The following is a 24,397-nucleotide window of genomic DNA, read 5'->3' as shown; positions in this document are numbered from 1 at the left end:
CAGTCACTCACAGAGAAGGTGCAGCGAGGTAAATCTAGCCATGTATCAATCAGAGGCCAGGCTAACCTCCTTGTTCCAATAAGAACAATAACTTAGGTGCACCATTTCTTATTGGAACCCTCCGTGAAGTCCTGCCTGAAATACTTCTTGATGTAAAGACACCCCCTTTGTTGATTTTAGCTCCCTGAAGCCAACCCTGTAAGCCGTGTCGTCAGTCGCCCCTCCCTCCGTCAGAGCAACGGCAGACAATCGTTCTGCGCCTTTTTTCTGTGCGGACACCATACCAAGGCAAGCATGGAGGCCGCTCAGCTCACTTTGGCAATTAGGAGCACATTAAACACCACACGCATTATCCAGCAGTATATGCAGCACCAGAACCTGGCAAAGTGATACCGGGCGAGGAGGCGACATCAGTGCGGTCACGTGAGTGATCAGGACATGGACACAGATTTCTCTGAAAGCATGGGCCCTGCCAATGCATGCATCATGGTGCTAATGGGGCAGGTTCATGCTGTGGAACGCCGATTCTGGGCTCGGGAAACAAGCACAGACTGGTGGGACCGCATAGTGTTGCAGGTCTGGGACGATTCCCAGTGGCTGCGAAACTTTCGCATGTGTAAGGGCACTTTCATGGAACTTTGTGGCTTGCTTTCCCCTGCCCTGAGGCGCATGAATACCAAGATGAGAGCAGCCCTCACAGTTGAGAAGCAAGTGGCGATAGCCCTGTGGAAGCTTGCAACGCCAGACAGCTACCGGTCAGTTGGGAATCAATTTGGAGTGGGCAAATCTACTGTGGGGGCTGCTGTGATGCAAGTAGCCCACGCAATCAAAGATCTGCTGATATCAAGGGTAGTGACCCTGGGAAATGTGCAGGTCATAGTGGATGGCTTTGCTGCAATGGGATTCCCTAAGTGTGGTGGGGCCATAGACGGAACCCATATCCCTATCTTGGCACCGGAGCACCAAGCCGCCGAGTACATAAACCGCAAGGGGTACTTTTCGATAGTGCTGCAAGCTCTGGTGGATCACAAGGGATGTTTCACCAACATCAACGTGGGATGGCCGGGAAAGGTACATGACGCTCGCATCTTCAGGAACTCTGGTCTGTTTCAAAAGCTGCAGGAAGGGACTTTATTCCCAGACCAGAAAATAACTGTTGGGGATGTTGAAATGCCTATAGTTCTCCTTGGGGACCCAGCCTACCCCTTAATGCCATGGCTCATGAAGCCGTACACAGGCAGCCTGGACAGTAGTCAGGAGCTGTTCAACTACAGGCTGAGCAAGTGCAGAATGGTGGTAGAATGTGCATTTGGACGTTTAAAGGTGCGCTGGCGCAGTTTACTGACTCGCTTAGACCTCAGAGAACCAATATTCCCACTGTTATTACTGCTTGCTGTGTGCTCCACAATATCTGTGAGAGTAAGGGGGAGACGTTTATGGCGGGGTGGGAGGTTGAGGCAAATCGCCTGGCTGCTGGTTATGCGCAGCCAGACACCAGGGCGGTTAGAAGAGCACAGGAGGGCGCGGTACGCATCAGAGAAGCTTTGAAAACCAGTTTCATGACTGGCCAGGCTACGGTGTGAAAGTTCTGTTTGTTTCTCCTTGATGAAACCGCCCGCCCCTTGGTTCACTCTACTTCCCTGTAAGCTAAACACCCGCCCCTCCTCCCTTCAATCACCGCTTGCAGAGGCAATAAAGTCATTGTTGCTTCACATTCATGCATTCTTTATTCATTCATCACACAAATAGGGGGATGACTACCAAGGTAGCCCAGGAGGGGTGGTGGAGGAGGGAAGGAAAATGCCACACAGCACTTTAAGCACAGCACTTTAAAAGTTTACAACTTTAAAATTTATTGAATGACAGCCTTCTTTTTTTGGGCAATCCTCTGTGGTGGAGTGGCTGGTTGGCCGGAGGCCCCCCCACCGCGTTCTTGGGCGTCTGGGTGTGGAGGCTATGGAACTTGGGGAGGAGGGCAGTTCGTTACACAGGGGCTGTAGTGGCAGTCTGTGCTCCAGCTGCCTTTGCTGCAGCTCAACCATGCACTGGAGCATACTGGTTTGGTCCTCCAGCAGCCTCAGCATTGAATCCTGCCTCCTCTCATCACGCTGCCGCCACATTTGAGCTTCAGCCCTTTCTTCAGCCCGCCACTTACTCTCTTCAGCCCACCACCTCTCCTCCCGGTCATTTTGTGCTTTCCTGCAGTCTGACATTATTTGCCTCCACGCATTCATCTGTGCTCTGTCAGTGTGGGAGGACAGCATGAGCTCGGAGAACATTTCATCGCGAGTGTGTTTTTTTTTCTTTCTAAGCTTCACTAGCCTCTGGGAAGGAGAAGATCCTGTGATCATTGAAACACATGCAGCTGGTGGAGAAAAAAAAAGGGACAGCGGTATTTAAAAAGACACATTTTATAAAACAGTGGCTACACTCTTTCAGGGTAAACCTTGCTGTTAACATTACATACATAGCACATGTGCTTTCGTTACAAGGTCGCATTTTGCCTCCCCCCACCGCGTGGCTACCCCCTCAACCTTCCCCCCTCCCTGTGGCTAACAGCGGGGAACATTTCTGTTTAGCCACAGGCAAACAGCCCAGCAGGAATGGGCTCCTCTGAGTGTCCCCTGAAGAAAAGCACTCTATTTCAACCAGGTGACCATGAATTATATCTCACTCTCCTGAGGATAACACAGAGAGATAAAGAACGGATGTTGTTTGAATGCCAGCAAACATACACTGCAATGCTTTGTTCTACAATGATTCCCGAGTACGTGTTACTGGCCTGGAGTGGTAAAATGTCCTACCATGAAGGACGCAATAAGGCTGCCCTCCCCAGAAACCTTTTGCAAAGGCTTTAGGAGTACATCTAGGAGAACCGCGAATGCCAGGGCAAGGTAATCCTTTCACATGCTTGCTTTTAAACCATGTATAGTATTTTAAAAGGTACACTCACTGGAGGTCCCTTCTCCGCCTGCTGGGTCCAGGAGGCAGCCTTGGGTGGGTTCGGGGGGTACTGGCTCCAGGTCCAGGGTGAGAAACAGTTCCTGGCTGTCGGGAAAACCGGTTTCTCCGCTTGCTTGCTGTGAGCTATCTACTACCTCATCATCATCTTCTTCTTCATCCCCAAAACCTGCTTCCGTATTGCCTCCATCTCCATTGAAGGAGTAAAACAACATGGCTGGGGTAGTGGTGGCTGAACCCCCTAAAATGGCATGCAGCTCATCATAGAAGTGGCATGTTTGGGGCTCTGACCCGGAGCGGCCGTTCGCCTCTCTGGTTTTCTGGTAGGCTTGCCTCAGCTCCTTCAGTTTCACGCGGCACTGCTTCGGGTCCCTGTTATGGCCTCTGTCCTTCATGCCCTGGGAGATTTTGACAAAGGTTTTGGCATTTCGAAAACTGGAACGGAGTTCTGATAGCACGGATTCCTCTCCCCAAACAGCGATCAGATCCCGTACCTCCCGTTCAGTCCATGCTGGAGCTCTTTTGCGATTCTGGGACTCCATCATGATCACCTGTGCTGATGAGCTCTGCATGGTCACCTGCAGCTTGCCACGCTGGCCAAACAGGAAATGAGATTCAAAAGTTCGCGGTTCTTTTCCTGTCTACCTGGCCAGTGCATCTGAGTTGAGAGTGCTGTCCAGAGCGGTCACAATGGAGCACTCTGGGATAGCTCCCGGAGGCCAATACCATCGAATTGTGTCCACAGTACCCCAAATTCGAGCCGGCAAGGCCGATTTAAGCGCTAATCCACTTGTCAGGGGTGGAGTAAGGAAATCGATTTTAAGAGCCCTTTAAGTCGAAATAAAGGACTTCATCGTGTGGACGGGTGCAGGTTTATATCTATTTAATGCTGCTAAATTCGACCTAAAGTCCTAGTGTAGACCAGGGCATAGTGTGGCTGATGTTATTAGGCCCTGTGATGGTGTCCCCTGAATAGATATGTGGACAGAGTTGGCAACGGGCTTTGTTGCAAGGATAGGTTCCTGGGTTAGTGGTTCTGTTGTGTGATATGTGGTTGCTGGTGAGTATTCGCTTCAGGTTGGGTGGCTGTCTGTAGGCAAGGACTGGCCTGTCTATATGTCTCTTTAAAGTTTGTGATGAACTGCTTAATGGATAAATTACCTTATGTTAATCCATGTAGTTAATTACCAGTAATGTTTGGGAAACAGAAAGTTACATCAAAGACCTATTGTTCATTCAAGAACTCTGTGCTGTCGAGGTCCTGTATAAAGAATTCTTGGGACCTGATCCTTTCTATTCAAATTGGCTTATGCTTTATCCGGGGAAGTATTGAGCTGCAAGATTGAGATCTCCAGTCCCATTTGGAATACCCTGGTATGGAACATTGGACTCAAACTATGGACTAATTCTAAGAACTCTTTTGCAACTCCAAAGCTCACCAGCTCTACTAATCTGCTGTTTCTCTCCCTTCCTGGGGCCACCTCTGGCTGCAACTCTCTGCGTCTCCCCTGCACCTCATGCCCCCACTTACTGCCTAGCTAGGGAGATCCTCCGGGGCTGCAGACGGGAACTCACCCTGCTCACACATGAGCCATGAGATGTCGTGGGGTGGAACAGGAAGGCCCCTCCCTTAGCCCAGCCCTACAGGACTGGCAGGGTTTGGAGACTGGGAACACGCTGGGTCCATGTCCAATCCCCAGATTTGCAATAAAATCTCATGCCAACACTGTGTGCTCCATGGAGGCTAGAACACTCCCGTAATGGAACAATTCCCAGATTTAAAAAAAAAGTGTATTAATTTTTATTTACAGCCTATGGACTCGTAGCAGGAGCATCAGGATCACTGCAGGGTTGCTAGCTACATGTAGCCACCTACATGCAAACTAGAATAAGAAAAGTACAGCAAAGGGTGGGATTTACACCAAGCAGGGCTAGCATTTACACCCAGTTGTGTTATTTATTTCCACAATGAATAAAATTGTCCTCCGTGGCCAGGGCCCTGTCCCTTACCCGACAATAAGCAATTTCCAGACCAGCGCACTGACGACTGTCTGGGCTCCTTCTTCTGTCTGTCTGGATCTTCTGTCTCTTGTCTTATGTTTAGACTGTCACCTCTGTGAGGCAGGATTTTTTTGTTCTGTTTGTACAGTGCCTGGCACAATGGAGTCTTGGTCCTTGACTTAGACTCCGAGGTGCTACCATGATACAATAAATAAATAATATAATTGTAATAAGTTACTGGAAATTCTTTCCTTCCAGTAGCAGTCCCAGCCCAGCTACTTCACTCCCCATCCAGAGATTCACGGAAACCAGTCTGAGCCAGGCACCGCCTCACAAGTCTGTTAATTCCACACAGCAATCTGGCCTGGCAGCCAAAACACTCACATTGCCCTGGGTTATTTCTACTGAGCGCCGGAGCTCCCTCATTAGTTTTGCATTGTCCTAACACAGATATAGCACTCTCCAATCAGGGGGCACAGGGCCCCCCAAAATAATGAAAACAATGAGGAGTCCTTGTGGCATCTTAGAGACTAACACATTTATTTGTGCATAAGCTTTCATGCCCAAATATATGTGTCAGTCTCTAAGATGCCACAAGGACTCCTCGTTGTTTTTGCTGCTGCAGACTAACACGGCTGCCGCTCTGAAACCTGTCACCAAAATAGCGAGTGACTGGATTTTAAAAAAATAATACATTTGGGAGTTCTGTTTGTTCACCTTCTGGCTTTGGAGCCTTTAGGGGTCATATTTTAGGGGAGGGATAGCTCACTGGTTTGACCATTGGCCTGCTAAACCCAGGGTTGTTAGTCAATCGTTGAGGAGGTAATTTAGGGATGTGGGGCAAAAACTGGGGATTGGTCCTGCTTTGAGCAGGGGGTTGGACTAGATGACCTCCTGAGGTCCCTTCCAACCCTGATAGTCTATGATTTTCCAATTTCAATCCCCATGAGGACTAGAAACTAGAGCTGGACCACAGTCCCACAAGAGTTTGAGCTTTCGAAAAATTTTCCCTGTCCCAAATTGGGATAAAAAGTCCAAATCTTGAACACTTTCACATATTGGTTTGGACCTAGTCAATCAACGTTTCGTTTCAATGGTTTTAAAATCTTTTGTTTAGATTTTTGACTTTTGAGTAATAAATTAACTAAAATTTGGAAGTGAAAAGTCATTTCGGACCACAAAATGAAACTTTTCATTTCAAAAATGCGGACAACTCCAAATTGTTTATTCAATTTTTTTTTCAAATTGGGAGATTTGTTGAAATCAGCCCTTTCCCGCGAACAGGTGCATTATCGACGAACAGGCCTTTTCCAGCAAAGAAGCCTTTACCTGGAAAATTCCCAACCAGCTCTACCAGAAACTGACTTTTTTTTAAAAAAATGCCAGTTGACCCTAAGAAAGAGAAGGGGGTGTGTGCAATGTGCGGATGGATATATCTATATCTAGAGAGAGGGGAATAGATGGATCGATGCACAGACGGATTTCTCCTATCATTATGTGACTCTGGGAACGGGTGGCTTAAAAAACCAACACAACCCACCACACATTGCACGGTGGGGAATAAAAATGGCAAGAGGTGGTAATGCAGCAACACAAACGCTGCCTGTTATTTCCACCCAGATCATTAGGTCCTACCACTGGTATAACTTGGGGTGATCTGACCATAGGTTGGTTCTTTTCCCCAAAGCCACAGGGGCTAGAAAGAGACAATTTGTTTTGAAATGGAAGCTGAGGTTCCGCCATAACCACATCAATTCAGGCGCTTCCACCTCTACATGACAAGGCAATGCACCGAAAATGGCAAGAGCAGCCAACGCTGCTGCATAGACATGGCCCTGGTCTTCAGTTAGGGCCCAACGCTGGTTTTGCTCGAGGTCTGCAGTGCAGCTATGAGTCAGTGACAGGCTCTCTCTCTTTGGGAGGCACCTCCCTGGGACCGTCCTGCCCCCAGTGGGTCCAGCAGTGCACCGGGAGGCCAGCACTGTGGGCAAAACCCTTCCCGCACTGGGCACAGTGGTAGGGCCACTCCCCGGTGCGGATGCGCTGATGCCGGAGCAGGTCCGAGCCCTTGGCTGAAGCCTTTGCCGCAGCTGGCGCAGGCAAAGGGCCAGTGGGTGGCATGGCTGGCTCTGTGCCGGGTCAGCACCAAGCTGTTGTAGAAGCCCTTGCCATAGTCAGGGCAGCGGCAGGGCCGCTCGCCGGTGTGCCAGCACCCAGCCAGGTGGGCACGGCGGGCAAAGGCCCTCCCGCAGGCACCACAAATGTGGGGCTTGTCCCTGGAGTGGGTGAGCAGGTGGGAGCGCAGCTCTGAGCCAGAGCAGAATCCGTGGGCACAGAGAGGGCAACAGTATGGGCTCCACCAGCCCCACGCTCCGGCTGAAGGCTTTGCCACACGCCCCCACATTGGTAGGGCAGCACCCCAGTGTGGCCATGCCGGTGCTTAGCCAGTGCCATGCGGGAGCTCAGCTCGTGGCCACAGTCAGGGCAGCGGTTGGGTGCCTCTGTGCCGTGGGATGCCTGGTCCGGACTGCCAGGGAGGTGCAGGCCTCCCCGCACTGCGGGGCCAGCATGAGTGGAGCGCAGGTGTTTGGCCAGGATGGAGCTGGAGGTGTAGGCCTTGGGACACTGGGGGCAGCAGAAGGGGCGCTCCCCGGTGTGCAGCCGCCGATGCTCTGCCAGGCTGGAGCTCCCCCAGAAGCTCTTGCCGCAGTCAGTGCAGTGGAAAGGGCACTCACCGGTGCGGACCTGCTGGTGCGTGGCCAGCACTGGGCAGGAGGCGAAGCTCTTGCTGCACCAGGCGCAGGGGAAGGGGGGCAGGCCGGCATGGGCGCTCTGGTGCTTGGCCAGCACGGAGCTGTAGGTGAAGCTCTCCCCGCCCTGTCCACAGCAGTAGGGCCGCTCCCCGGTGTGAATGCGCCGGAGCGCTGCCAGCGTGGAGCTGTGGTTGAAGCGCTTGCCGCAGGCGGCGCCCTGGTAGGGACGCTCCCCCGTCTGCACACGGTAGACGGCACACGTATCCCTAGTTGGGAGGGGCAGACTAAGAGACCAGAGCAGACAGACACACTGGAGCAGGAGCCCAGGTATGTCCCTCTTCAGGAGCCCCAGGGGAGAGATGCTGCCCCCCCTTGGCCCTTATGCTCAAGGGGACAAGTCCCACAAGAGAGAACTTCCCCTCCCAGCTCCCTCTGAGACCTAACATGCTCCTTGCACCAATGAGTGCAACAGCCCCCATGGCAGGGGGGAGGGGAGTCAGGGAGTGCCTGTTTGTGCTGAGTGGGGGCAGGGAGCTGGGGTTATGGGTCAGGCGGATGGGGGGGGACGTTAGAGGGGGATAGACTGTGTTATGTCTGGGCAGGGGCACAGGGTGTGGGCGCTGAGCCTAGTGGCCTGCTAGGCAAAGCTGAGAACTGAAAGCTTCTTAACGAAGCTTTGATCCCTAAGCCCTTTAGCACCCATCAACCCTTAAGCAGGGGCCGGGGCTACTCAGGAAGACCAGGGCTTTAAAAAGCCTGCTCTTAAGCGACCAGAGCAGCTAGCAAACAGAAGCGACTAACGGGAGTTTTGCGAGGAAGTTTACAGGGAGAGAGTGGGGGGGGGGGGAGCTACATACACTTACCATTCCTTAAACTTCTTTAAACTTAAAGCCCAAACCACCCCCTGATACAAACAAAACAACAACAAAGGAACAAGCTTCAGGAGTAAAAAGAGAATGCAGGCAGAAGTCCAGCAACAGAGTGGGGACTACCCAGTTTATTGCACCCAATGCAGCATGTATGATTACCTGCCCTATGGGCAGGTGGCATGTGTGTGCATTCGGTGCAAGGAGCTCCTGGCCCTCAGAGACTGCGTATGGGCTCTGGAGACCAGGGTGGCTGAGCTGGAGGAGCTAAGGGAGACAGAGAGGTACATAGATGAGACTTTCTGGGACACACTAGAACGGTCCCACCCCCAGTCTGACAGCCTCTGTGCTGTGGAGGAAGGTGAAAGCCTTAGGACAGGAGAACATCCAACTAGAGCAGAGAGAAATGGGACCCTCCTTCCAGATGATGTTGGGGTATCCTCTCACACTGAGGATACCTCTCTGGGGGAGGGAACTCCAGTTATTAGGAAGAGACAGGAATTAGTAATGGGCGATTCAATCATTAGAAACATAGATCGCTGGGTTTGCGATGAGCAGGAGAACCGCATGGTGACTTGCCTGCCTGGTGCGAAGGTTGCGGACCTCTCAAGACATCTAGATAGGCCTATGTGTGGTGCTGGGCAGGAGCTGGTGATCATGGTACATGTAGGTACTGTGATACAGCATGGCCAGAGGGCAGCAGGAGAGTGTTAGAAGGGAGCCTTATTCCCTGGAGAGGGAAGAAAGTTTGCTATAAATTAATTAAAGCACCTGAAGCCAGTCACATGATAAAACCCCCCTGCTTCAATCAGCCAAGAGGAGGAGTTGAAGTGGAGTGGATTGATGTGGGAGTAGAGAGCAGTTTGGAGGAGTTGAAGCAGAGTGGATTGGTTGAAGCAGAGAGCAGTTTGGAGAGAAGCAGAGGAGAGTTTGGAGAAGTGCTGCGGTGGGCTAAGAAGACTAAGACCCTGGGTACAGGGACACCTGGGTTGTGCAGAGGGAGGGCAGGAAGCCCCACAAGCTGAAGGGCAGGAGAAGGACGTAGCCCAGGGGAAGGAACCGCTAGTTCTAGTGGTTTACTGCTATCCCTAGGGCCCCTGGGCTGGGACCCACAGTAGATGGTGGGCCCGGGTCCCTTCCTCTCCTCTCCACTCCCCTCCTCTAGGACACTAGTGGGGCACTTAATAGGAGCAAGAAATGGTGCCCTGAACCCCCCCCCCCAGAAGAGAAAGCGTGAGACCCATCGTAGTAGTGTCGGCAATCTGCCACAGTACCAATGACATAGGGAAGGATAGGAGAGAGGTCCTGGAGGCCAAATTTAGGCTGCTAGGTAAGAGATTGAAGTCCAGGACCCCCATAGTAGCATTCTCTGAGATGCTCCCAGTTCCTCACACAGGGACAGTCAGACAGGCAGAACTGCAGGGTCTCAATGCGTGGATGAGACGATAGTGTAGGGAGGAGGAGGGGTTTAGATTTATTAGGCTCCACGTAAACCAAAATGGTACCAGATGGTTGGCACTTAAAATGAAAAAGGTTGTAGAACAGTTTTTAAACTAAGGGCTAAGGGAAAGCTGCCAGGTTCAGAGGAGCACGTGGTTGGGACACAGACATCCCTTAGGGGAGTATGTTCCCCGCATTGCAGCTGGGTGCCTGGCCAGCAGCCTCTGCGCTCTCTGCTCAGCCTTTACAGCTGGGCGGTGGGAGAATGGCCAGTGCTAAGGGGTGGCTATGGGGGGACTAAAGCAAGTTTTGGGGTGGCTATGGCACCCGCAACCCTCCCCTGCCCTTGGGGAGGGGGCGTCCTCCTTGTGCACAAAGAGCACAGCCAATTCGGATTCACTCCGGTGCGGTTTCTTCTCACCCGATGCCCTCGCCCGTGTGCTGCTTTCCCGCAGGCACTTGAGGAGTGCGTGGGAATTGCAGGTTTTCTTGTAATGGGGAAACCCAGGCCCTGGTTCCCGCAGGAAAGCACCACGTGGGTGAGGGCATCACAGCCTGGGAAGAGAAGGAGCCCACAGGTCTCTGCAAAATTGGAGGGGGGAATCAGTGGTCCAGACTTTCCATACATCCAGGTCTATGCTAAAAACTTAAGTTGACCTATGTTAGCTCCCAGCTGGCCTGCCCGCTGGGGTCTCAGCTCCCTGCTCCCAGTCAGGCCCGGCTGCCCCTCTGGTTCTCCACGCCCAGCCAGGTTGTCGCTTGGGCTACCCGCAAGGAGCCTGGGTGCCACCTGCACTCTCGGCTCCCTGTTTCCTGCTGGGAGCCCATCTTCACTGAGGCTCCCTGCTGGGAGCATGGCTGGCCCCCGGACTCTTGGCTGCACGCTCCCCACCGGGAACCCAGCAGCAGCCCCGACTCCGGACACAGAGCTCCCCGCCCAGAGTAAAAAATCCCAAAAAGAACAGAAATGTCCTCAGAGGCAGCTATTCCACGATAGTTATTCCATTCAATTTCCCAATTCATTGATTATAAGGACAGAAGGGACCACTGTCATCTTCTAGTCTGATCTGAATAAATTTAAACCTGGTTTGTATTGTTTTAGTTTGCACTTGCAATGGCTGGCCTAGATGCAGCTTAGGTACCGATTTAAGTATTGTGGGAAGGGATGCAATCTACACCAGTGTAGCTAAAGCGGGTACAATGCTTGGTGTGGATACAGTTATACTGGTATAAAGGTGCCTTACACTGGTTTATGGTATTCCCAGTTTAAACACTTTTATAACAGTACAGCAGCATCCTCACTCGGGGGTGGGTGGGAATTGTACTGTTTTCACCATAGCAATATAGTAATGGTAATGTCTGTCTGTTGACAAAGCCTGAGAGGTGCAAGCTAACCCCATGTAGCCAGACTGAAAGCTGACAGCAGCGTCCATGCACATGGACTTGTCTTCACTAGGGTTTTTTTTTGTCTGTTTTTTCACCTTGAGTTAATTGGTTGCCAGTTAAGTCGAGGCCATTAATCCCCCTTTGGACCCAATGCTGAAAAATGTTTCCTCAGAATGTCCTTTTCAGTGCTTGTTTTGTGTCTCTGAATTATTATTTACGTTTAAGCCTCAGATTTTGTCATGGATATTTTTAGAAGGTCACGGACAGGTCACCAGCAATATTGAAAAATTCACGGAAGTCCATGACCTGTCCCTGACTTTTACTAAAAATATCCTTGACAAAATGGACTGGCTGGGCAGCTGCGTGTGGCTGGGAGCTCCAGGGTCCCCCTCTGCTGGGGCCTCTGAGCTGCGGGGGTCCCACTGCCTCCTGTGGTGGCCCAGAGCTGTGGGGGTTCCCCCTGCTGCCCACGGTGGGCAGCAGGCAGGAGCTGGGGGGGTGCCCCTGTGCTGCTTGCAGCAGAGGGGAGCATCGGGGGTGCCCCTGTGCTGCCCACGGCAGAGGTGGCAGGGGACCCTGCAGCTCCCAGCCGGTGCTGGCTGAAGTCATGGAGGCCTTTGGAAGTCACGGCTTCTTTGACTTCCCTAACCTCTGTGACTCAATCGCAGCTTTATTTATGATCAATAATTACTGGGTTATTAGTGCCCCGATCCTGCCAGCAGCTTCTGCTCATGCTTAGCATTACAGCTGTGAGTATCCATCTCCCATCGAAAGCAATACCCCTTCTTGATCTCTTGCTAACCCTCAAAGAGCTCCTTCAACCTTCGTCCATACCCCCACCCACAACAACCTCAGCACCTCTACTGCCCCCCTCCCCAGGTACCCCCTTAACACCCCCTCCAGCACCCCTGGAGACTCCTAACATCCAAGAGTCTGTCCTACAGGACCCCCCCCCCAAAATATCCAGCTATGAAAGCACGCAACTACTCCCCCAGCACCTCTCAACCCTCCCCCAACGCCATCTATCTCCAAGTAGCCACCAGCTCTCCCACAAGCACCCTGTATCCATCCAATCCCCCCTACTTAGCACCCACCTACCTTCTGGCTTCCCCAACCCCTCCCTACCACCCAGGAGCCCTAGCACCCACCTACCCTCCAGTATCTGAAGTCAGTGCTGCCCATGGAATATTTCTTTAAAATGATGCTTTATTTTATTTTCACTTTGAAGGGCAGGCTCACGGGCAGACCCACGCAGCACAGAGCTGCCCATTTCAGTTTGCCAGGGTTGTGTGTTTGTTCTTCTTCTAAACCATGTCTGATGTCTGTGAGCAATGAGTGCCGTCCCACGCCGGCCACCCAGCACCACCTGGGCCATCAGGACACGTGGACTCTCCTGTGCTGGGCGAGGTGCGAGTTCTGGCTGAAGCCCCTCCCACGCTCGTGGTATGTGAAGGGGCGCTCGCCCGTGTGCATGCGCTGATGCCCGATGAGCTTGGAGAGAGCTCGGATGAAGCTTTTCCCACACTGGGGGCACTTGTTGGGCCTCGCTCCGCTGTGGCTGAGGCAGCGCACCTGCAGGTGGGACCTGGAGACGAAGCTCTTCCCACATTGGTGGCAAAGATGCGGCCGGCCGGCCGTGCGGGCCCCGCACTTGAGAAAATTGGAGCTTCCGGTGACGCTCTTGGCGGTCTCGGTGCAGGCATGGGCCATGCAGCGGTGCATGATGGAGTTGCTCTGACAGCGAAACCGGCTGCAGTCAGGGCACCAGTAGGGGCGCTCCCCCCATGTGCGGGGCCTGGTGCTTGATCAGATTGTAACCCTGGCTGAACTGCAGCCTGCAGGAACTGCACGGGCATGGCCTCTCTACAGAACGGTTCCCCAGATGCATCTGCAGGGCCGAGGTGGGGAGGAAGCTTTTACCGCATTTGGGGCAGCGGTGGCACTGCTCCCATGGGCTCAGCGGCTGTGGAGAGGGGACATGGGGCAGCGCCACCCTCTCGGGAGCTTCCTACTGCCCCCACCTCAGCTCCTTGCCACCTCTCGTGGCCCTGACGCTGGCTGGAACACAGGAAAGCCAGCCGTGAGGGGCTGTCTAACTCGGCCCTATCCTAGGAACCTTCCACCATTATAATACAAAGACATCTTTGTAGTCTTGCCTGTGGCAAGGCATTCAGGGAAGCTTCATCCACCATGGCAGCCATTTTACGAGCCCTACCTGTGACAAGGCATGCTGGGAAATACAATCCACCATGACAGCCATCTAAACAGCCTTGTCCGTGGCAAAGCATGCTGGGAGAATATAGTATAAAAAGAAATCCCCTTTCGGCTGCCTGCGAAGAAGACTGAACTGAAGTGCCCAGGGTGGAAGTCATAGTTTTGGAGTGAAATCCAGCCATTTTATACCCGGCTAGCAGAGCAGGGGCAGACTCGTCAGGGAAGGGGAGCACAACTTGGATCTTCTCAGTGGGCCAGAGAAACCCACTCCTGTCCCTTATTTGACCTTCCATTCTACTTGGGTCAATCACACATAAACCCCTGAGCCCTCTGGACTCAGCCAAACAGCCTGGATTGCCCTAAACCAATGGAAAAAACATGGAATGGGGCATTTGGGAATTACAGCTGCTAGACCAATATATGTGATGCCATTCCAACCCTTTCCCCCCGGCACCATTCCTGTAGTGGTATTTTTAGACTGCAGTTCTTAGGGCAGCGCTTTGCCTTCTGGTCCAGTATTTGTGCAATGTCTGGAGTGACAGGGCCCTGCAATGACACCACATGCAAAATATCACAATAATAAGTAAATTATCTCCAGCACAAGTTACTTTCTTTTAATGCACCTAGTGAGCCAGGGCACTGACTCTCTCTCTGAGGCTCAGTTCCCCACCTGTAAAACAACCAAAATAATCCTTCCTTTTGTATTGTCTATTTAGAGGGTAAACTCTGTGACAGGGACTGTCTCTCACTGCGTGTCTGGGCAGCACCCAGTGCAATGGGGCCCCGATCTCAGGCACTGTATGTCTATGTAGCACCCGGGCACAATGGGGCCCCGATCTGAAGTTAACCATACTATAATAATTTGAAGGGGATGTGGCACGCCATTTTTGTGGGGGACAGAGATTGAGCTGTTAGATACAGCTTAGAAATCCCCATCGAGTAGCTGCTTCCTGGCTTTGTGCTCAGGCAGTCCCCGATACTCTCCAAACTGTGTAGAAAAATTTTCCTGCAAATTTGCCTGCCCAACCGTGGAAGCAAAGCTGTTAGACTATAATTAGAGCTGAATGAATAACTGATTTTGTAGTTCACAGGCTCAACCAAAAAATCCCCCCCACAAAAAAATGTGTGTTAGTTTTGAACCAAAACTGTTTGTTTTTTTTTCCAAATTTTTTGCTCAAACTAGAGAACTTGAAAAAATTTGGTTTCAGATCTACAGAAACCTTTTGGCTGGCATAACACTGATCTTTTTAAAAAGTGTTTTGTTTAAATTCAGTTGTTTTTGGGTGTTTTTCACCCTTTTCTTTTTTTTAATTGGACAAACTTCAGAAAAGTAGAAACAAAACATTTCAAAATGGTCACCTCAAAACCTTGAGAGGTTGTTTTTTTTTTTTTTTTGAGTGTTTCCCATGTTTTTTTTTCCAGCTGAAACTTCTAATTGAATTCAACCCAAATTCAGGAATAGTTTTGGAGCCACAAAAAATACATTTTTAGTGAAAATTGTATTTGTCCAAAAAATGTCACCCTAATCTAGTTACAACACCCCTTGGCAGAGCTGCCGTTCCGTAGCTAGCAGCGCCAGCCCCTCTGCCAATACGAGTGGGAGAGCTGCATCCCAGTTCTGTGTTCGGGATTATGGTGGGTCCGAGTTGATCCAATGTTTCTTACCTGTACTGTGGCACCTTTTAGGGGTGGGCAGGGGATCCGGGACCCATGGCGCCTGCCCTTGCTCCATGCAGGAGATTACATCTGGCTTGGGAATGTGGAACCCTGTGCGTGGGGGAGAGAAAGGACAGAGGTGACATGGGTGGGGTTCTCGGCACAGGGGGAGGTGTGATCCCCATGGGAGGGAAGCGATGTCTGGGACCCACTGGGAATGGTGGGAAGGGTGACCCCTGCTGGAGAGCCTGAGATCAAGGAAGCCATGTTCTCAGGGAGGCTGTGGGTGTGTAGTGGCAACAGGGAGTGGGCAGGGTAGTGCCTCCTTTCTCCCCTACCCCGACGGCAGCCTGGCCAAGGGCCGGTACCAGAGCCCATCCCCAAGAACAAGGACAGGCAGATGTGGCAGCCCCCAGAAAGGGATTTACACCAGGCAGGTCCATTCCTGGATCTCCTTTTAGATAGGAAGTGACAGCGTCTCTGTGACAGGCGCTGCACACTAGGCACCAGGGGGCTGACCCCATAGAAATAAAGGGAATCGAAGAATGTGCTCATCCAGCCTGGCCTCCTGCCTAACCCAGCCAGAGAATCTCTCCCAGCGATTCCTGCCTCTGGCTCAGTAAACTCCTGGCTGAGCTGGAGCGGGGCTTTGGGACAGAGACGCCCCATCTCCACTGACAGACTCCCAGTGAGGGAGAATCCACCCTGTCCTGAGGGGAGCTCTCCCAATGTTCATTCCCCTCCCAGATAAACACTGGTCCCCAATTCCCAGCCAGAATTCATCTCCCATCTGCTCCCAGTCAGACCCTGCCTTTGTCTGGATGTTAAAGAGTCCTCTCTTCCCAGCAGTCTCCTCCCTGTGTGGGTGCTTACAGGCTAGGATCACATCACCTCTTAACTCCTCTGGGACAAACTAAAACATACCGAGCTCCTTCAGATTCTCCCTGGGCTGCTGGCTTTCCGGGGCCGAATCCCAGGCACCAGGAGCTGGCCCAGACCTTCCCCCGAGACACACAGCCCCTTACCGAGCGACTGGAGGCTCCAATAGTTCTCCAGCATGACGTCCCTGTACAGCTCCCTCTGCTCCTCATCCAGCAGCTCCCACTCCGCCTCCGTGAAGGTCACAGCCACGTCCTCAAACTGCACCGGCCCCTGCAGTGTCCGGGACTCTCCTCTCAGTGCTGGCTGCTCCAGGGACCCTTGCCCCTCCTCCGTCGCAGGTGGGGGAGAGGAGTTGAGCTCAGGCAGCAGCGCTGGAAATGCTGACGGAAGGAAACAGAGCTGGGTATGGCTCAGCTGGAGGCTGACGAGGGCGAGCGATGGCCCCGGCACCCAGGACTCCACTCTGCAGCGAGGGCAGAATCCAGGGTGGCTGGGGACAAGGAGGGGCTGTGAGAGGACGGGGCCACATAGGGGTAGTTGGGAGGGAAGGCAGGGCAGATGCAGATGCAGCCTGGGATAACGGGGCAGGTAGTGGGGTGGGACTCAGGACGCCTGGATTCAATTCCTGGCTCCACCACCATGGAGCTGCTGTGTGACCCTGGGTATGTCACTGCGCCTCTGTTTCCCCTCCCAACTTTTGTCTGTTTAGACATGAGTTTTTCAGGGCAGGGACTGTGTCTGTGCAGTGCCTGGCACGACGGGGCCCCAATCTTGGTCGTATGTGTCCATGCAATGCCTGGCACAACAAGGTCCCCAGTCACTGTGTGTCTGTGCCATGCCTAACATGACGGGGCCCCGATCCTGTTGGGGGTGCTGCTGTAACTCAGCCAAAGGAGGAGACTCCCTGCTCAGGGGTGGGGCACGGGGCTGATCAGTTACATCCCCTCCCTGCACTGACACCAGCAGACCACTGAATTGTCCACAATGTGGCCACAGCATTGCGGCCTGCCCGAACCAGCCTGTGCCCTCCATATGCCCAACTCTGGTCACTCCCCTCCCTGTCCCTTGTCAGCCCCCCGCATTCTGCCCCATACCTATTTCCTGGAGGGGCTGGGGCGCCTCTCTGGGGACATGTAGTGCATTGTTCTGGGGTCCTGGAGGTTCACCCTGTCCTGCATCCTTGGATACACACTCAGGATGGGGCTGCAGCCATTTCAGCTGGAAGCCAGGATATTCCCATAATGCCCCAGAGGATGCCATCTTCTCTGAGTTCTCTTCCTTGATGTTCACACCCACCACGACCTGGGAAAGAGCCAAACATGTCAACGTGGAACTGGAGCTCGGCACCCTCTAGGAAGAGTTGGGTCTGAGAGGGGAGATGGCAGGGAATATCCCACTGAGATATGGAGGGGACACAGACCCCACGGCCAGCAGGGGGCGCTGCAGGGGCTCATGGGAGAGAGAGCCCAATAATCCTGGCTTGAGCCAGTCTGTGTCTATCAAAGCTTCCCTCAGACACAGCTCTGCCCATGCCCCTCATTCCCGATCTGCAGCCATCCTGCTATCCCAACCCCGGACACAAATGGATTGAGCTAACTCTAGAATAAGAGTGTCCACACGTAGACTTAATCAATAGTTAATCCGTTTTATGTTCACCCACGCACCCCCCACGTATACCACCTTATTCTGGATTATTTACGTCTAGGCAAGCCCTAACCTCTCACTCAACAACATTTTTTTGCAGCCATTAAATAATTTTTGGAGCTTTTCTCTGCACCCTCTCCAATTTTTTCAATACCCTTTTTAAAAACACTGACACCAGAACTGGCTGCAACATCCCAGTATCAGTCTCACCAATGCCATATACACAGGTGAAACATCCAAGGGTCGCATAAACCCTTTTTGCCACAGCATCACACTGGGAGCTCTTGTTGAGTTGCTCATCCACTGACCCATAAATCCTTTTCAAAGGCACTGCTTTCCAGGATACAGTTCCTCATTCTGGGGCAAGGCCTGCCTTCCTTGTTCCTAGATGTATAACTTTGCATTTGACTCGATTGAAATCCAGGTCGCTCTGTATAACTATTCTGTCCTCATTATTTATCACTCGCCAATCTTTGGGACACCTGCATATTTTGTCAGCCGTGATTTTGTATTTACTTCCAGATCATTAATGAAATGAAAGCGCTGGACCAATGCCTGCAGAACCCCAAGAGGAACACCGTCATTCAGTAAGGATTCTCCATTAATGACTGAGATCTATCAGTCAGCCAGTTTTTAATCCACTTAGCGTGTAATTTACGGATATGGTATAGGCTGAATTTTACGTCAGAACGTTGGACGTCACGAAATCAAATACCTCTTACCGAAGTCTACGTCTATTACATCTACGCAGTTAGCTTTTTTAACCAAACTTGCCACCTCATTAAAGAATGAAATCAGATCTGATAAGACTCATTTTCAATTAAAAAACCGTGATGACTTGCCTTAGCTATAATCCCGTCCTTTAATGCTTTATCTGACATTATTTTCCATTCCATTATTCTGCCTAGGATTGACATCAGGGTAACCCAGGTTGTCCAACTTGCCCTTTTTAAATATTGGCAGGACATTAGCTCTCTTGCAGTCTTCTGGGTTTTCCCCAGTATTCCAAGACATATTAAAAATGAACAGCAGCAGGCCACAGATCTCCTCACTCACCTGTTTCAGGACTTCTGAGTGTGAGATATCTGGGCTTGCTGACTTTTAAAAGTTTATTCCTACTCATTTTTTTTTAACGTCCTCCTTGGTTACTAAAAGTCTAGAAAGTATTCCAGCATTGTCATACGATCAGGGTTGCCAACTTTCCAACTGTTAAAAACCGGGCACCCCTGCCCCACACCCGATGCTCCGCCTCTTCCATGAGGCTCCGCCCCCTACCCCACCTCTTCCCCCTTGCTCCTCTCCCCCTCCCACCCTCCATCACTCACTCTGCCCCTCCACCCCCCGGGACTCACCTGCCACCCGCAGAGCTGGGCTGGGAGAAGCTCATGTGGAGCCTGCCTGTCTGCCCAATCGGGGGACAGCGGCTGGGCTCTGGCTCGGAAAAAAAAGCATAGTTAGCACCCGCAGAGCCTTTTAACATTCCCCTTTCCCATTCTCTCTCTTCAGTGTCCCACTGTACTGAGCTTTTCCTGATTTCACTAAGGCTACACTACACTACCACGTATGTCAGCAAAACTTATGTTGCTCAAGGGTGTGGAAAAAAAACACCCCCCCGAGTGACATAAGTTTCACTGGCATGAGTGGTAGAGTGCTTTATGTTGGCGGGAGAGCTCTCTCCCATCAGCACAGAGCGGCTACACAAGAGATCTTATATCTTGCATTGGTACAGCTGTGTCACTGTAACATCTCAAGTGTGGACATGACCTTAATCTCCCCACTGACCTATAATGAAATTAGAGTTTGGTAACATAGTACACAGGAAAATGATGGTGAGATTTTATTCTTTGATCTGATCTGTGCAATAGTATTTGCATAAACCCAAGGTAGATGTAAATATTTCCAGGCATAACAAAAAAACATTATACGTTTATCCATTCTGTTCTATTGGAACCTAATCACTTATCAAGTCTAAAGGACGTATGCAAAACCTTTCAAACCTCACCGTCTAAAATTAGGCACCTCAATTGGACACTTTCATAAAGCTAAGTCGGTTTTCAGTGGTGCTGAGCACCCACAAAACCTCTGAAAACCAGGTTGCTTTTCTGCGTGTGCTTTAATATACGGTTAGGTGCCAAGTTGTACATTTTTGGACGTCACCAGATGCTGTATAATCATTTCATACAACCTTTATATCTTCTTTATACTTCACGAGACATTAAAAAACAAAAACAGTGCAAGGAACTCCCTAGTACAGCCCCAAAGCACTTTCATGAGAATAGCAATTTAAAACCTATTTAAATTTATACTTCTGATATTTTCTTGCCGTTCCCACAAGCTCCTTAGCCGCTTCCGTCTTCAAAAATCCAGCAAACTCGGCACAGGTCATTTGATAGTTGAAGTGCACGAATAGCTTAGCTTTTGCCACGTCCACTTGGAGCCGATTCCTTTTGTCGGTCCGCAAGTTCTTCATAACCCTGAAAATGCCTTCCACAAATGTGTTGCTGGGTGGGGTAGCAAGCACATGCTGCACAATTTTAAGTAAGTTTGGGGCCTCGCAGCGCTTAAAGAATTCTACCCACACCTCGGAGACATTGTGGGGCTCTTGTGACTGCCGACGCAGTGTCGATTCAGCAGAATTTGTCAAATTCTTTAGGGTCGGTAGCACATCATTCAACGTACACATTTCTGTAAATAGTTCATCTCCGTCCACTTGAATGCCCAAGCTTGTCGTCAAAGCACACAGTTCGTCTAGCTCAAGAGGTCTGTCCAGATTGAGGGGTGCACACAACTTATAGAAAGAGTTTTCACTGAAATCAAACCACTTTTCCAGGTACTGTACCATACGTGTGTAAGCCCGTTGGGCATCTCCAACAAATTTATTCTGCTTGTTAGGTGGTAGTTTCTTCAAGAACTGTGTCACCTTGTACCCATAGAATCCTCTTTCTTGTCGATTCTGAATCTCTCTCCTCAGCTTGTTGAATTTAGTATACAGTTCAGTTACCTGAACGTAATCACTCTCAAGAACCTTTATGGTGTTGTTAAATTGGCTCATAATGTTGTGCACAAAATAGATGTACAGCTCGGGAAGCGTAAGAGTTTCATCGTTGGACACTGCATGCTCTTGCTCAGAAAGGAAGGCCCATATTGCACGGCACACATTTTCCTCTCCTTTGCTCACAAAGTAAGATTTGAGTGCTGGCCAATTCTTCAGTAACCTGTCTACTGCAGTGAAAAGGGTCAGAAAACGTGTAGCTATATGGGGTAAGATTTCTGAATATTCTGTCCCCATGAAGTCAAAGAACTCTTTAAGTTCACTAATATTCTTTTCACTGGACGAGAATTCACTGAAAACGTTGATGACCAAGTGCTCTACATCATAAGAGAGCATTTTCAAGCCATGTTTCGCCGTATTGTGTAGTATGTGAGCACTGCAATGGCCTGGCACAAGGTTTGGTAAATCCAACATTCGTTTTAGGTGCACGAAAACAGACTTGTGTTTTCCAAAATTAACAGATGCATTGTCTGCTCCATATGCCACAATTCGATTATGTATCAGACCGGCATTTTGAAGACAACTTTTTAAGTTATTTGCGATTGCCTCTGATGTTTCGTCTGCATCCTCAAAAAAGTCTATGATACACATGCAGCTTCCCTTATCTTTATTAAAGTAGCGGACGGCAACTGGGAATAATTTTGTGTTCCCTTTATTAGAAGCATCCATCGCTATTGAGAACGATGTTGATCCAATGTCTTGCACAGCCAGTTTCAATGAATGGGGGGCTAGTACTTTCTCGATCAAAACCTCCATTTTTGTCCTTCTGCAGTGAATTTTGGAAGCTATCTTGGAATCAGTGAAAATGGAGCAGTACAGCGTACTTCCGCAATCTTGAGAACGGTAGCTGTGCTGGTGTTTAACTCCATGATATGTTAGAAGCAATTCAGCTGCGCACGTGTGTTCTTCTTCAGAGGCATCAGCCTTTATGAAGAATTTATCCATAGTACTAGACCGTACCTGTGCTCGTACTTTGATTTTGTGACCCGGTGTCTCCGCATGATGCTTGATAGCTTTTACAGAATCAAACTTAACCGTGAATTGAACACGACAAATAGAACAATACCCCGAGTCTTCACTTGCTTTCATAAGCCAATTCCGATATGCTGGGAGTTGCAACCACTTGTCTTTAAAAGAGCACAGCCTTTGAATCTTTCTCTTTTCAGGTGCTGCCATTTCACCTCGCACTAGTCTGACTGCAGCGCAGTTTAGCCACCAGATAAAAGAGCGTCGACTGAGGATGCCGCGATGTTAACTACATAGCTGACCGCTGAAGCCTGCTGGCTAGGCACTTAACTCTTTAAAGGCCAGTTGCTCCCCTCTGCTTGTGGTTGCGCACTAAAAAAGTTAATTCAAAGAGTCAATCAAATATGTTATTCTGACAGATATATATTCTAATTTCAGGTATTATTTGTTACAGGACACTAGAAGAAGATAGAAAATTGCAGTACCTGGACTTTTAGAGTCTGGTCAATACTTCTGACCAGAGACTGCCCAGGTCCCCTTAATACAGGACTATTATATTATATCATCCTCTATATTTTGTCATAAGCTATTTTTCAGTGGAGCTAAAGTTAACAGAGATGTTTTGACCAGTTTCTGCAAGGGCATCTCTGCATATTTGCATCCTGGCTGGGATGATTTAGTTGGTGTTGGTCCTGCTTTGAGCAGGGGGTTGGACTAGATGACCTCCCGCGGTCCCTTCCAACCCTAATCTTCATATGATTCTATGAGCACCATTCTGGGAACAGCACTAACTGGTGCAGCTAGCACATCAAACCTAAGACTGCATGCTTACGTAGGTGTCACCGTTTTTCATGTTTGGGAGAGTATTATTAAGCAGTGACAAACTGATGTGAAAACTATAAGATAACAATATAATTTACATTTGAAACCAGCTGCTCTCCAGATTAACAAAACAAGACACTACCATGTTGATATATTAAGTCGACTGTATTAAGATAATATATTCTGAAATTTGTTTTAACCTTTCAAACAATAAAAAACCCACCCAGAAGAGAGAATGCAAAGAATTTAGTTCATAATCCAACACCACATCCCCATCACAGACAATGTTTATATTTACAAATCAGTTACCTGGCATTCCTTAGAGTACACAGTTCTGTCATAAAGGTGGTTCTCAGGTATCATCTTCATTTTTCTGGACTATATTGACTCTTAACACACGGCATCCGTTGTTCAAACCTTTGCTGAGTGTTGTGTCAGAGAAATCAATCGTGGCACAGTGGGGTGGAGGACAGTCCCCAGAGCAAGGGGCGGGGTGGGGACAATCAGGGCACAGCGGGGTGTGTGGGGGGTGGGGTCGGTCCTCAGAGTGAGGGTCTGGGGCTAGGGTTGCCAACTTTCTACTTCCCCTCCCCAGACCCCATTCCACCTCTTCCCTGAGGCCCCGCTTCTTCCCCAAGCCTGCCCCCCTCATTCCTTCCCCCCCTCCGTTGCTTGCCCCCCTCCCCCACTCACCTGCCACCTGCAGAGCCAGGCTGGGAGGAGCTGATAGGAAGCCTGGCTGCCCAATCAGGGCACAGCAGTGGGGCTCTGGCTCAGAAAAGTCGGTCCCCAGAGTAAGGAGCCAGGGCAACTGGGGCGCAGCAGGGCAGGGGGGCGGGCGGTCCCCGGAGCAAGGGGCTGAGGCAGGGGCAATGGCTGAGGGAAGGGCAGACAAGATCCCCTTCTGGGCAGCCCCAGTATCCAACCTACTTCAGTCTGCTGGAGGCTGGAACCACTTCTCTCCGTCAACAGCTGAGCAGCTCCCCCAGGTAGCAGCAGCTGCTGCTCTTGCCGCCCTCTGCGCGGAGAGGCTGCCTGCGGTTACACCGATAACCGGACGTTGAGTGTCCGGTCCCCTTTTCGACTGGACAAAACGGGACCCCTGGCAGTTCTACATACCGCACAATTACAATACTCCATGGAGCGTCTTTCCAAGGGCAGAGCAGAAATGCCCATTGAGCCCTTCTGCCTTCGCTGCACCATCATCATTCACAATTTCCCCATCTCCAGCCAGCGCCCTGCTTTGCTTCCCCATAGACTGAGCCCCCTGCCCCGGAGCTCTCCTGCGGCCCGGACCTGGCTCAGCTGGGGGGGGCGGGGGGGTGGGTCCGGTTCCAGCCCCGGTTGGGCTCCGAGCCCCACGCCCGGCCCTGCAGCCCCCGATTTCCTGCCTCTGCGGCTGTTTCTCCTCCTGCGCTCACAGTGGGACTCGCCCCCGTACGCCCAAGCCAGCCCCGGAGAGACCCAGGTGTCCGGGGAGGGGTTGGCACAGGAAGGTCCCTCCATTTTCCGTCCCTCTGTAAACACGGCCTTCTTTCCCCAGGCACCGAAAGATTTAGGCGCCTCCTCCAAGCTTTTTAACCCTTCAGCTTCCCGATTTGGGGAAAGTGTGCGCCATTGCACCATTGCGGGGGGTTTGCTGGAATCCCCAGCTCCTGGAGTCACGCGATCACGGGGGACTCCCCCTGCCACCCCCAGCAAAGAGAAAGGGCGTTTTGTAGCCCTGGTGGTTGCAGAGTAAAAATGTGACCATT

At 51.0% G+C, this 24,397-nt stretch overlaps 1 protein-coding gene across 8 annotated transcripts; it reads right to left on the bottom strand.

Annotated features, from left to right (window-relative positions):
• Positions 1–1,814: 1,814 nt before the first annotated feature.
• On the bottom strand, positions 1,815–24,200 carry LOC140913646 (uncharacterized). Of its 8 annotated transcripts, none has more exons than XR_012159634.2 (9): positions 22,953–23,271; positions 20,110–22,193; positions 19,156–19,234; positions 17,254–17,461; positions 16,303–16,539; positions 15,287–15,388; positions 4,972–5,156; positions 2,954–3,554; positions 2,276–2,365 (listed from the first exon to the last, which is right to left on the bottom strand). XR_012159634.2 is itself a non-coding variant. In XM_073350387.2 (8 exons), the coding sequence occupies exons 3-8, from the start codon at positions 22,029–22,031 to the stop codon at positions 1,830–1,832; spliced, it is 3,084 nt and encodes a 1,027-aa protein (XP_073206488.2). In that variant the 5' UTR covers positions 22,032–22,193; positions 22,953–23,065; positions 23,574–24,200; the 3' UTR covers positions 1,815–1,829. The 8 variants fall into 8 exon arrangements, 5 of the variants coding, with proteins under 5 accessions (XP_073206488.2, XP_073206489.2, XP_073206492.2 ...); XR_012159635.2 differs by having other exon boundaries at positions 2,954–3,359; XM_073350387.2 differs by lacking the exons at positions 2,954–3,554; positions 4,972–5,156 and adding an exon at positions 23,574–24,200 and having other exon boundaries at positions 1,815–2,365; positions 22,953–23,065.
• Between the last annotated feature and the right edge of the window lie 197 nt (positions 24,201–24,397).

The sequence above is a fragment of the Lepidochelys kempii genome, chromosome 6 (assembly GCF_965140285.1).
Source record: "Lepidochelys kempii isolate rLepKem1 chromosome 6, rLepKem1.hap1, whole genome shotgun sequence".
Lineage (NCBI taxonomy): Eukaryota > Metazoa > Chordata > Testudines > Cheloniidae > Lepidochelys > Lepidochelys kempii.
This window is presented reverse-complemented; position numbering and strand designations above follow the sequence as displayed.

Coding starts and splice junctions, on each gene's coding strand:
- LOC140913646 (XM_073350387.2), bottom strand. CDS start 22,031: ATGGCAGCACCTGAAAAGAGAAAGATTCAAAGGCTGTGCTCTTTTAAA. Junction 17,462..19,155: donor CCCAGCTCTGCGGGTGGCAG/GTGAGTCCCGGG, acceptor GCTCTTTCCCAG/GTCGTGGTGGGTGTGAACAT. Junction 15,389..16,302: donor TTGGAGCCTCCAGTCGCTCG/GTAAGGGGCTGT, acceptor CCCCACGCACAG/GGTTCCACATTCCCAAGCCA.